At 35.3% G+C, this 14,129-nt stretch overlaps 1 protein-coding gene across 1 annotated transcript in view; it reads right to left on the reverse strand.

Annotated features, from left to right (window-relative positions):
* The window catches only part of LOC111056579 (neuropeptide SIFamide receptor), a 250,376-nt gene that overhangs the window by 103,780 nt on the left and 132,467 nt on the right, over window positions 1–14,129 (reverse strand). The window contains exon 2 of the mRNA XM_039429181.1: window positions 11,234–11,333. Within this exon, the coding sequence (XP_039285115.1) occupies window positions 11,234–11,333 (100 nt within the window). The remainder of the gene's footprint in view (window positions 1–11,233; window positions 11,334–14,129) is intronic.

Consider the following 14,129-nt stretch of genomic DNA (forward strand, 5'->3'; position numbering starts at 1 on the left):
CTTAGATTCAGAGGAAATATTGTTAGAGATTCAATAACATACACGAAAGAAGCGGCAATACAGAGCGTGTAGTACATGATAAACTGATAAGGCTAATATACGATAAGTGGATGACTGTCGGTGCGAACGTGAGTCATAAAGTAGGGGTTGAAGGGGTTGGTGTGGTGGGATGAGAAACGGATAAAATCTTAATGTCTGCTTTTGAGATTAGACGGAGTGAGGCAGTGAGGCAAGGCAAGTGAGGCAGTGAGGCAATTGAGGCAAGTGGTACAAGTGGGGCAGATGAGGCAAGTAAGGATAGTGAGGGAAGTGAAGCAGTGAGGATAGTGAGGGAAGTGAAGCAGTGAGGCAGTGAGGCAAGAGAGGCAAGTGATACAAGTGGGGCAGATGAGGCAAGTGAGGCAAGTGAGGTGGTGAGGCAAGTGAGGCAAGTGAGGCACGCGAGGCAGTGAGGCAAGTGCGACAGTGAGGAAGTGAGGCAGTGAGTTGTGAAGCGTGACGCTTGGTGGGGTTTCGCTGGGTTGGCAAGCAGCTAGAGGCACGTCGCCACGCAGCTAAGCACAACACCAGGTCATGCTCTGTGGTCATCCGTTTCCTTTTCCCCCAGCATGAGAAAGAGGGAGCTGAGTGAGAAAGAGGATGAAATAAGAAGCTAAGGATGCAGGATGGAAATATTGGGTCTTCTCTTTTCCTCCCAGTATAAGAAGGAGAAAGCGAGGAGGAAGCTAAGAGAGAAGAAGGAAGAAATAAGAAGTGAGCGGCAGGGTAAAAATAATCAAGAACCTGAGAGAAATGAGAGAAACGAAGAAGAGTGGATATGTGACATATAAGGATATGAAGGCGGTAGGATTCAGAAGAGAGAAAATAGAAGAACATATTTAATAAGTGAATGGTGATGTCAATATGAGAAGATAATAGGAAAGGCGTATTATATTATCATCCGTTTCTCTTCCACTACCTTACATGAGGAGGAGAGGAGGAAGCGAGTAGGGAGTGAGAATGAGGAAGGAATCAGTAAGAGAAGGATGAAAAATATGGAAAATAGTGGGGAAGCCTAAAACAATCAAGAAAGACAAGATAAGTATCTCTGAAGAAAGAAAGAGAAGTCTCTTTTGGACGGAAATGTTTATGGAAGTTGCAGAAAGAGTGAGAGATGTTTTGATAGGCAGTAGATAATTGAAGTAGATTATATAAAGTTGAGAAGGAGGTTGACATGTAGAGGAATAGGAATAAGGATAGCATAATTAAGAACAAAATGAAGAAGGGGAAAAATGTCAAGGGGGATGTGAAGATCAAAAGAGGATAGAGAAGGAAGATGATAACGATGGAGCAGAGTTGAAGATCAAGCGTGAACAAAGATAATGAAGTGTGGAGATAGAAGAGATAAAGGATAATAAGTGGTAAACATGAGAAGGAAAACATAGATGATAGAGTAAGATGATAAGAAAAAAGAAAAGAATTGAGAAGAATGATAGATAGATTGGAATAAAGAAGAAAGAAAATTAGTAAATAGGAGAGAGAAGGAAATAAATGAAGATGAATATGAAGATGGAAAACGACGGAAAATGATAAAAATATATTGGAAAGAGAAGGAATAAAATAAGTAAATAGGAGAGAGAGAGAAATAAATAAAGATGGAGGAGAGAGAATTTTGAATGAGTAGACTTGTAGTAGAGAACAGTGTGAGAATGAAACAAACCCATCCTCTGCATCCAGTGGGTCCAGTCTCCTACTGGTGAGTTCTCCTCGAAAACCTCATCCGTAATATTTTCTTCCCACTTTTTCTCTTCCACACAGCCTAACCAGTCGATTTGCTGTTGCAGTTCGTTGCTGTGTGTTTATCTATAGTTTGCTGTTTCAATTGCCAACAAGCAGTGGATGCACACAAACACACACCCACACAAACACGCACCAACACATACCAACACAGTTCATTGAAACATTGCATACGTTGCCACGATACCTCATTTTTATTGCTCCAAGTACGTAGAGTTTAAGATAAAGCGCAATTTATCGCACCACTGTCTTCTTCTCCATTCTATAAATTTGTATCGCTCTTTCTCTCTCTCTTCTCACATAATCGTACTGACTACAACTACTGCATGAGAAACACACAAAACTCTGCTTCTAAACTCTTTCTATATCTCATTTTTTAGTAACTTATTGTTTCTTGTATTGTATGTGGAGAGGGTGAGAAGAGAACCTTGATTTTTACCAAGGACAAGGACCTTCTCTTTTCTCTACAAACAGATTAAGTTCATCCATGGAATTTATCTATCTTTGCTTTCATCAAGTTGAGAAAATGTAAATACAATGATACTTGGGCTTCTTATAGTTTACTCAATACCCTAGATGAAAATGATTAATCTTGTTCAATGAAGTGTTTTTTCCAACAAGGATGAGTATGGAATCGATTTATCTTTGCTTTCGTCAAGTTGAGAGAATGTAAATACAATGAAACTTGAGCTTCTTATAGCTCACTCAATACCCTAGATGAAAATTATTAATCTTGTTCAATGGAGTATTTTTTCCATCAAGGATGAGTATGGAATCGATTTATCTTTGTTCTTATCAAGTTGAGAAAATGTGAATACAATGAAACTTGGGCTTCTTATAGCTTAATCAGTACTTTTATTAATGAAAATGATTAATCTTGTTCAATGGAGTGTTTTTTCCATGAAGGATAAGTGACCTTTTTTCCAAGGACCTTCTTTACACAAAGATTAGGTTCATTAATGAAATCATTCTATCTTTCTTCTTGGACAGTTAAGAGGCTGTGAATGCAACGAAACTTGGATTAAATTGAATAATTACTTGATATATACCAAAATTAGATAGATTTTAATTATTATTTCTATGAATTTTACTTTACAAAAAGCTATTTTAAAGACTGGAACAGACAATATTGTCTTTACTGTGGAAGACATTCAGAAGAAGAAGAAAAAGATGAAGAAGAAGTAGAAGAAGAATAAGAATAAGAATAAGAATAAGAAGAAGAAGAAGAAGAAGAAGAAGAAGAAGAAACATTAAAATATATCAAAGTAAAAAATGTTTGATACGAAAATGAAAATGATTGATTTCGTTGTTGAACTCGATTATCAGTTTCACTTCATCTCTTCTCATTCCATGATGCTCCAATTATGTATGCACAATCTATATTCACTGTGAAATGATTCAATCACCGGCTCACTTTAGTTAATACATAAAAAACCAATAGAAAATGTCTGTGAGATGAAATGAAATGTCTGAAACACCATTTCATTGCCCAAGAAAACGGCTTTAAAAGGTGAGGGAATCCTGCCTCAATCAAACTCTTCCTTTTCACGTGAGAGTTGACGCCCACAGTGAAAGAGCTGCCACTTCGGAATGTGTGCTTCCATCTTCAAATCTTTAGATCTCCAACACCTCACCTCACGCTACTAGCAAATGGCTGCAATACGAACGAGAATTCGAGCGTCTTGTGTGAGTTGACATAGTCAAAGATCACACTCCTCAGGTGAAAAGGAATTCCCACACTGGGTAAACCTCTTCAACGGATTAAGGCGGGGTACACACGACTTGCAGCGTGCCGGTCTTACTTAGGTCCGATATTTGTGTGGGGGGGAGGGGTGGTGGAATATCACATGATAGGTGTTATCACGTGTATATCACATGGTGGGTGTCTATCACATGATAGACATGTTGTGTGGAATGTTAATATACGTGATCAGATCGGAGTCGGATCGAACACTGCTTGACAGGTGTGTCATCGCCTTTTGAAGATTTTGAGAGTTCTAATAAGCACAATTTTTGTTATTCCGTTTTGATATCAGATTTAATTTAGGAATAAGTATTTCTTAAATCCATCGATCAACATCCATATTCAAATCGTATAAATATCTGAAAATTAATTGAGTCGTACAAGACTTATTCCTTCTACTCTTGAATATGAATGAAATATCTAAGAACCCTTTTCAATATTTTCTACTAACATGTTTTGGGCGGCTATATGATGTCATTATCAAGTGATTGTGAGTAAACAATTTTCAAAGATCTCTTGGATTTATATTTTTATTAATGGAGGCTTATTTTATATTTTAAACCAGAACATACTTGTTTGAAATATATTTGCCTACGTTCTCAAACGCTGCGAAAGACAGACTGTGCAGAGTGTTTGAGGAAATAAACCCTTCCATCACAAATGTTGCTTCGAATAAATAATTACTTTCAATAATAATTATCATGATTATCACAGTAATTTAGCATGCTGTTATATTGAGTGGAATAGCTTCTTCAATGTCGCTTTGAATATTTGAGTTGTTCAATTGAACATTGCTCTTATTCTGGTTCAGTTAACATTTCTCTTATCAGAAACAAGTTTTCCACAATCAAATCAAATAAATGAATGAGCGAAGCGAATTCTATGTTTCAAGTCAATCGGCGTTTGTCTGTTTGTTGTACCGCAGTTATGGTCCGATTTGGATATAATTTTGGTTTAAAAGTACTTTGAAAGAGGGAGCAAAAACCTATATATTTAGCATTTTCAAATTAATCCACGTTTCAAAATGGCGGCCCTTTAATCGTAAATTTCACCCTAGAAATCAAACTGATTCTTCAATATTTTATCGGATCAAATTCAAATTGGGCTCATTTTCTTCTCACCGCTTCAAAGCGGTGTTATTTCAAAATTTTTAAATTTTTGGAATTAGAAATATTTTTCCAAGTCCCAATCAAAGTTTTAGATTTTTTTATTTTCAGCCGTGCTTCCGTCTCAAATTTCAAGTTACAGATATTTCACCTCTTTAACCGTGCATTCTAGCTTAAAGTGTAGAGGAGAGTTATTCTTCAAGGTAGTCTTATTTCATACTAGCCGTCAGGCTCGCTTCGCTCGCCATATCCGTCTAGCCAGGGGGCTCCGCCCCCTGGACCCCCGACTGGATCGTCCAAGAATGAGATCAGCAGGCTCGCTTCGCTCGCCTGCATTTTTTCATTTGGGCATTTTTATCATATGTTAGGACAATCCAGTCGGGGGTCCAGACTAAACGTCCGGCCAAACGGATATGGCGAGCGAAGCGAGCCTGACGGCTAGTAATATAATATTCCCAGGATTGAAGTAGCAGTGCCCAATCAATTTTTCCGCGATAAATGCGTTTAAATCTTCAACTTGGTGCCAATCTAACAAAATTATTAATTTAGTTACCATTTAACAACTGTTTCGAAGAGGTACTCTCTATAGAATAAAGTTCTAGTCTATATTAACATATGGTATGGACAAAGTCAACTCAACTTAATGCCAACCTGACAAACTTATTAATTTAGTTGCCAGTTAACAACTGTTTCGAAGAGGTACTCTATCTAGATTATAGTTCTATAGTAACATATGATATGGAAATTTCAATTATAATATTATTATTAAGAGATTGGGAGAAGAAGAATATACATGCTAAAAGACGAACTTCAAACCCTTAAAAACAACCCTTAGAGTTAAAATATTTCCAAAAGATTTCTTAGTGCGCCTCTAAAGGGCCAACTGAACATACCTACCAAATTTGAACGTTTTTGGTCCGGTAGATTTTTAGTTATGCGAGTGAGTGAGTGGGTGAGTGAGTGAGTGAGTGAGTGAGTGAGTCAGTCAGTGAGTGAGTGCCATTTCGCTTTTATATATATAGATATAGATATAGATATCACATGTCCAAAATTAAAAAAAAAATTGAATTCGATAATTTTTTCCGTCCCACATTTCAAGTTTCAGATTTTTTATCCCTTCAACCATGCATCCTAACTCAAAAGTGTAAAGAACTTCTATTTCTCAGCGTCCTTAACGGTTCCTGCTGCATATTATCATCATCATCATACTCTAAATCCAATTTGTATGTGTTTGTGTGTGAATAGGCGGGTGTGTGTGAGTAGTGATGTTGAAGCGAGTTCTACTGTTCTCCGAACTACTAGTATTCTATATACAATTCGATGCGAGTTTTTCTAATCTTATATTTAATTTATATAAATATAAAATATTTAAATATAAAAATTTTAAATTTTTAGTTTATTCATTAGTTTTGAAGTGTAAATTGGACTTTTTGAAGTGAAAAGTGAAATCTAACCTCCTTTTTTAAGACTTTTATTTGAAAAAAATTGGGAGAAGACAGTTTTGGGCTATGCCTGTTGTATTCTCCCAATCATATTCTAATTATGATTTGTGATTGTGAATGAAATAAATAAATAAATTTCAATAGAGAAGGGAACATAAAAAGTAAATTCGTATGGCTTTTGTTGGTGGGGAGTCCCTTGCGGGAAGGTTCTACCGCCTGAATATATAATTTGAGCCGTCAATGGGCCTTACGACTGTCATACTTCAGCTGGGACCGACAGTTTAACGTGCCCATCCGATAACACGGGAGTGATCTGGTTAAAAAACTTTTGGTTGTAAGAGGGTTTGAACCCGGGATCTCTATGCTGCTACGCAAGCACTCTATCCACTAGACCAAGGATCACTCCAAGGGAACATAATTGATCTCGTAGACAAAGGTAGGACGATAAAATAGCGAATGACATGGGATGGCAAAGTAGATCTATACAGCATCAGACTATCTGAAAAAATTTCCTAATCGCGACTGTTTGACACTGACTGAAAGTCCATTGCAAACCAATTTCCAACTGAGTTCTTCATCTGAGTTATTATCAGCTTTTCCCGTCGAATGCCGATTGTACGATTAAAACAGTTTACAAGCAAAACTCCAATAATTCGGCCAGAGATTCGGTCTTGTTGAAAATTGACATTTTGAATTATCAGTCTTCTCAACGAGCGGAGATGGGAACTGACCATAAAAGGTCGAACAAAATTGCACTCCAATTTCTATCGATCGGACCGGCCACGTGAAGCAATACAGGATGGGAGAAATTGGTCCCGTGAGCCTGGAAACATCACGACCATTATCGCTGATCCCCTTACTCATCCCATATGATCGCTCATCCCACATAAACTCCATCCCATGTTACTGGCGTCCCAGCAACAGCAAGTTCAAATTCTGAACAATTACAGTATCATTCATTCCATGTAAAACTGCCTCAATACAGGATCTCTGCGTATTGAGTCTAGAGTTTGCTTTCTATTATTAACGAGTGTTTTCCGTTTACCAAATTTTGCACCTCGAATATGAGAGGATTATTGATAGAATCGCTGCAGTTTTCAAACAATCAGGAATAGTTTCAATGATTCCATAGTGGAAAATATACGGAAGATATAAAATGCAGCTATACTTTCCATAGTCGAAAATATAAAATGCAGCTTCCATAGATTGGATTGATTGATTGATTGAGTACTTTATTTATGTAGATTACAGTATATACTGTCTTATACACTTATATACAATAGCTTACAATACAGCAAAATTATAGATGAATTTACATGATATAGACTAAGAAAATAATTATTGAACTGTATATGATATGAAAAAGCAATTTGTAATATATATATTTGTAATAACTATAGATAATAATTATATTGTTATGCATCTACATAAATTGGCGGAGCTTTGGACATATCAATGTCCATTCTTCGGAAAGAATATTAAAAATATCCTCCCCATTAACTCTCTACCAAAACTTGGACGCTAATTAATGAATAATCCTATTATATTTAACGAGCAATTTCTGTATATATCTGGTTATTTATGTTTTACGGATCTCGAAAACTGCTCTAACGATTTTCACGGAATTTGGAACATAGTATGTTTATGATATGAAGATTCGATTTCACTAGGTCTCATTCTTTGAAAAACTCGCTGAACGACATTAAAAAGATAATTCATCCTTGGAAAACAGATGATAATTTCGTCGTCTCTCGCTGACAGAAGATGCGTGTGCCAGTGTGGGAGAGAGACAGAATTATTTCCAGCTGTGTAGCCAATCATAATCAATCAGCGAGAAATTTTAGCTAGACAATTTTTAATCGATTTGATCAACATAATCTGATTTGTTGACATGACATGATAATCCTCCTAAACTAGAGTATATCATAATTTTCAAAGTTGATCATTATTGACAATTTCAAGTAATTAGTGAGTGTTATTTTGCTATTCAATTTGGTATGTATATAATCTAAATTATATTTTTTTTGTTTTCAAATGTTTAAACAGAAAATTGAACCTGAATTCAAGTGTATGGAACACAACCTACTTTCTGGACTATTTATAGTGTATAAATCAAAATTCGGGGAAAAAAGTTTTGGGCTGTGCCTGTTAGTACTCCCCCAATCATTTTAAAGAATTGTGTTCGGCTTATCAAAAGTCAATAAATAAATAACGAGCGAAGCTCGGTGCCCCGATATTTATTATTAAACGAAAATCCGAATTAAATGCTGCAAATCACTCCGAAGACTTCTGCCACTGCAAATATTGACAACCGGGTAAACAGCTAGATAGAAATTCGATGAGCGCTACTATACAAAAACTATTTGTGAGCCCGGGAAACGAACCCAGTACCTCCTAATTGCCGGTCAGGAATGCTTACCCTTACACCAAACTTACAATCTCTGGATAGCAGCACTCATTCTATACAAAGCCAGAGCGGCCACAGACCGAAAATAATTTGGAAGTTGCAATTGTTCAAATGCTAATTAATGAATGATAAGTAATTATTGAAAGAAAATCCGAACTAAATGCTGCAAATCACCTCAAAGACTTCTGCCACAGCAAATATTAACAACAGGGTAAACAGCTAGATGGGAAACAGCTAGATGAGAATTATTGTTCGGGCTGACAAATAATTTTTGTAAAGTAGCGCTCATAGAATTTCCATCTAGCTGTTTACCCTGTTGTCAATATTTGCAGTGGCAGAAGTCTTCGGGGTGATTCGCAGCATTTAGTTCGGATTTTCGTTCAATAAGAATGATTCCATAGTCTCACGTTTTCTGAATTGACGGCCGTAATACGATGATTTACTATTCTTTAATGAGTGCCCAGTAGTTTCTTTACCGTCCCTGTAGCACCAGTCACCTTGTCAACTCGATACATTTACGGTGGTCAATCCAGAAAGTGTAGGAGGTGTATGAGCATCAAAAGCTTAAGCAAATGCTTCAAAGTCGCGTTTAATCGCGGTTAAATCTAATAGAAGTACGTGAAACTGGTCCTTGGATTTTAACTGATATGTGTTTTTGAGGATTTATCTACTTAATCATGGAGTAAGAACTTATATTTCTCTATTTTCTGTGACTTAAATCAATCCTAAAGAACAAAAATGAACTCTCATATTTGCTCATCAACTAAACTCAGTCACTTCCTGCTGGGATAGGAGATGGGATCGATAATAAGAGATGAAAGGTGTAAAGAATCATACACCCACTCATGGAGGAGTGCATCCATGGAAAATGATAATAATGCCTCACGGTCAGAGGATAAACTTAAATATGACACAAATGACAGGGATATCTTTTCATTGATACTCAGTGATCTGTTGAATAATCTCTCTCAGGAAGAGGCATCCATACATGCATCCTTATTCTATATCAGTTTTCATTCAAGCATCTAATTTGATTATTCAATCAGTTCACAAAAGAGATCAGTTGATGATGATGATCAGAGATGATGAAATAACTTCCGCTATATCCACTTTCACTACCGCCCACACTTATTGGAATGTTATTCTCCATTCAAGAATCTTCATTTTTCTTTGTGATTCAATATGGATATATGTTTGATGAATGCATAGATTTTGAGATATTTTGTTTCGAAACTATCACAGAAGAGCACCTGTCGATCATATCTGAGGAGTCCCACGGCAGAGTCAGCAATCTCCACTTGTTGGGAAATCACGAAAAACTGTACGAGACACATACACCGTTAAATTCAAAAAGTTTTTACTGGATAATTAAGAAGGGATCATGAGATAATCGAATACACATGCTCAAGGTGAATTAAACACAAAGTCTGTAATAGATAAAATTAAGTTGGAGTTGTTGTGTCTGATATGAATGTGTGAAGTTTTCTGACTTTGATACAAATATGATAGTGAAATATTTTTGTTTTTGAATATCAACATTTTGAATTTTTAGTTTAGTCATTAGTTTTGAAGTGAAAATTGGACTTTTTGGAGTGAAAAGTGAAATCTTATCCTCATTCTTTTTTAAAACTTTTATTTTTAGAAATTTGGGAGAAGACAGTTTCGGGCTATGCCTGTTGTCTTCTTCCAATCATATTATATAATTATAATTATTATGATTTGTGATTGTCAAGGAATAAATAAATAAATAAATAACAGCTAGTTCAGTTTGATAATGAAACAGTGATAAAGCCTTTTTGAGTCATATTAACATAATACAGTGAATAATTCACATTCATGATTTAAAATAAGTTATAAAAAGTGTGGAGATCATGTTTCTAGTTCAACATAATTGTATTGTTTTATTAAAATGATTACATTCAATTTTTGAGATTATCTGGACTCTCACATTGTAGTCCTACATCATTCAACGATACAGCATTGATATAAAATGTCAAAAACTGAAAAGAGCAAGTTATAAAATGAATAAAAAATATTTAAAAAAGGAAATTCGAATGAAGCAATTACTTAAAAAAAACTGAGGATACTTCAAAGCCAGACTTAACTACAAACTCTGGTATTTTATTAGTTCCTTAACACTCAGCATCAGAATCTGGTTGCTCCTGAACCTTATTATTATTATTTCGACCAAAGAATTCTACAAAATACTCAAGTTCTGTGACTCCTTTCCAATTTTCGCCAAAATGTTTTATCAGTAATTTTATTTCTGTGTTTTGTCGGTAGATTCTAGATTTTTTGTGTAGTTGAGAAGTTGATATTGTGGTAACTATTCATATTGAATGAAAAAAACTAAGAAATTGTCAAAAACCACAGATTTATTGATACTCAGAAAGACCGGTTTCGGTTATTACACCATTGTCAATCTCTGATAAACTGATAGTTATCAGATCAACTATCTCTGTTTATCTGAGATTGACAATGGTGTAATAACCGAAACCGGTCTTTCTAAGTATCAATAAATCTGTGGTTTTTGACAATTTCTTAGTCTTTTCCATTCAAGATTCTAGATTCATATTCATAGATCATAGTTCTCAATAGTTACTTCAATATTCTCCTCTGTGTCTGTATTTCATAGCTTTTGAACTAAAAATGTCTATCCAAGATTATTAAATGTGAGTTTGATAGTGAATTGTAATTATAATTAGTGTCAAATCCCTTCGAGTTGATTATTCCAGAAGAGATGCAGTGATTGACTCACCTGTCAATTGAGACGGCGATGAGAGAGAAGACGGATGCTGCGACAGAAACTCCCTGCACATAGGGCACCGTCTTGCACATCCACCACCCAAGAATCCAAGCTGCAACAAATCAAGAAGAAATTACTAGAAAAGTGAATTTATTAGGTCAAAAATTTCTAACATCAGAAAGAAAACTTCTGTGCTATCCCAAAGCTTCTTCAATCTCTTCCCAAATCTATGCTATTGATGTGTTCAAAGTAAGATGTTCAACACATAAAAATGTTCACTTTCCACAAGTAAATAGATAAGATAAGATGAGATATATTTTATTGCCAATAAACATATACAATGCAGTAACAGGCAAAAGTCAAAATACAAGCAATACAAAAAGTAACAAAATCATAACACTAGCGGAAATAACAATACAATAAAAGTTACAGTACCAAGTGACAATACAACCAACAACTGATCCACCCGAATACAGGCATACAAAAAAGATTACAACTAATAGTATACTCTTTGATTTTGAATCAACTATTGTACATTGAATATTATAGGGGAGAGTTCAATCAATACACCAAATACAGGAGTTATTATTCCTAGATCCTGTCCTGTGACTGAATAGATGTGTGATAACAGAAGAATTTGGAATTATTGAAAAAAGAGTGTTACATAGATCTTCTGACAGAAGAAAAGTTCAATCAATATTAGTAAAGAAGGTTTTATTTCGATTGTAAAATTGTGAAATTACAGAAAAATTTGGAGTTTATGGAAGCAGAAGGATGTTACAAAGATAGCAGATGAAATAGAAAATAATAATGACTATTTTTTTATAAGATGATTCATTTGATACGAATCAGAATGTCAAATGGTTAATGTATTGCAAGATTCCTACTATGTGGATTCATGATATCAAAATGAATGTTGATTGTATGAGAATACAATTTTAAATTGTCAACCACTTTTTATTATTATGATATAACATGAAAAATATAATATAATATGAAAAAGTACCACAACATCACTCACAACACAACTGTAAGGTTTAATGTTGATTGTCTTTTAATTCTATATTATGTTAATTTAAAGTTTGTTTTGTATTTCTTTTCGAAAGTTCTATTATCAACCTATTCAAATTTAAAATTGATAGTTTGATTTAGAAGTGGAATTTTAATATGAATTTTGGTGTAAAAATTGATCATGACTACTCGAGACAAAATCAAGGAATATAAGAAGCCTGTTTTTTCTATCTTCTGAATACTGTATTGTTTGCTTTATTCAATAAATAAATACATTTATAAATGGATTAGTGAACAGAATATCTGTGATGCTGCGAGTTGAAATGTCAATTTAGTTGACAGTCAGTGCTGAGAATGGTGAATTGATTCAACAATAATCTGGTGTTTGATTAACTTGAATCAGTGGTTGAAAAGCGGAGGTGAGTGTGCAACAGTCCTGAACTCTGTGCGTAGCTCTTGGGTATTGCGGCTGAGGGACCGGCTCTATTCACGCTGTGTAATATGAGTTATGCATAATATGCAGTGGTCTTGTGGTCATACACTCACGACTCGAGAGAGCTGTTGGGAATAAAATCTGTTTATTCGATTATGTCACATTTCCACAATATCAATAATTAAAAGTAAGAATCCCATCAATACTGTTCTCATCATTTTTAAATCTACTTCTATTTGAATCTGATCTCACTCAGCAATTATTAAAATAGCTAAAGCTGCGTTTACACAAAAGTTAATAACTCTATCCTTATAGATTTTATTAGTTTGAACATAACTTATCAAACAAATGATGAACATAATGTGTTTGTCAAGTTCCGTTCAATCTAATAGAATCTATATGGATTAAGTAATTAACATTTTGTTAATAACTTTGGTGTAAACCCAGCTTTACACTACGTCTAACGCTAAACCACGTTTACTGGTAGATATTGTTGCATTTATCATAATGTGTTTCATACGGGGTTTAAACGAACAGCTGACATTTCTCCGTTTAAACCAAATATCTGCATACGAGCCTTAAAGCCATTCCACACAGCACGTGGCGTGCGTGGCTGGACGCACGCCACGCCGGCCACGCTAGCCACATGCCAATTCACACCGCCACGACTGTTGCGATGCTATACCGGCCACGTTTCCCGTCAGTATGCAGGAAGATGTCAACTCCGACGGTCCCGTGGTGTGAATCTGGATTTTCTTGTGGCTTACCTTGGTTTGATGACTCCAGCAGCAGCAGTAGTAGTGATAATGAGCTGGTTTTATTGTGGTCCAGCCACGCACGCCACGTGCTGTGTGGAATGGCCTTTAGAATTCTCTTCCTAAACATGCAGTAATTCATGAAAAAATAGGATGGTTATGATCAGGCATAAGTGGTTTTCGTGGAAATCCACTCTGTTCTCAGTTACCGTACTTGTGGAGTGGAAAATTCAAGATCATGGAATCTTCCATATGATTACCTCAACGAGTTTCTCACGATTTCAAATTCCTAGAATTGATAGAATATCTGGCCTTATAGTTTCATCCAAGGTATCTAGAATAATTTTTGTGTAGTTGAGAAGTTGATATTGTGGTAATTATTCGTATTGAATGGAAAAGACTAAGAAATTGTCAAAAAGCCACAAATTTATTGATACTTAGAAAGACCGGTTTCGGTTATTACACCATTGTCAATCTCTGATAAACTGAGATTGTGAGTTTATCAGAGATTGACAATGGTGTAATAACCAAAACCGGTCTTTCTAAGTATCAATGAATCTGTGTTTTTCTGACAATTTCTCAGTCTTTTTTATCCAGTACCTAGAATACATGTATTTTAGGTACATTGGTTTTATCTGATACTACTTTCCAATTTTATGTCCGAGTGATACCAGGAATATGACTAGCCAACTACACATCTATACTTTCA

The sequence above is a fragment of the Nilaparvata lugens genome, chromosome 1, assembly GCF_014356525.2.
Source record: "Nilaparvata lugens isolate BPH chromosome 1, ASM1435652v1, whole genome shotgun sequence".
NCBI classification, from domain to species: Eukaryota; Metazoa; Arthropoda; class Insecta; order Hemiptera; family Delphacidae; genus Nilaparvata; species Nilaparvata lugens.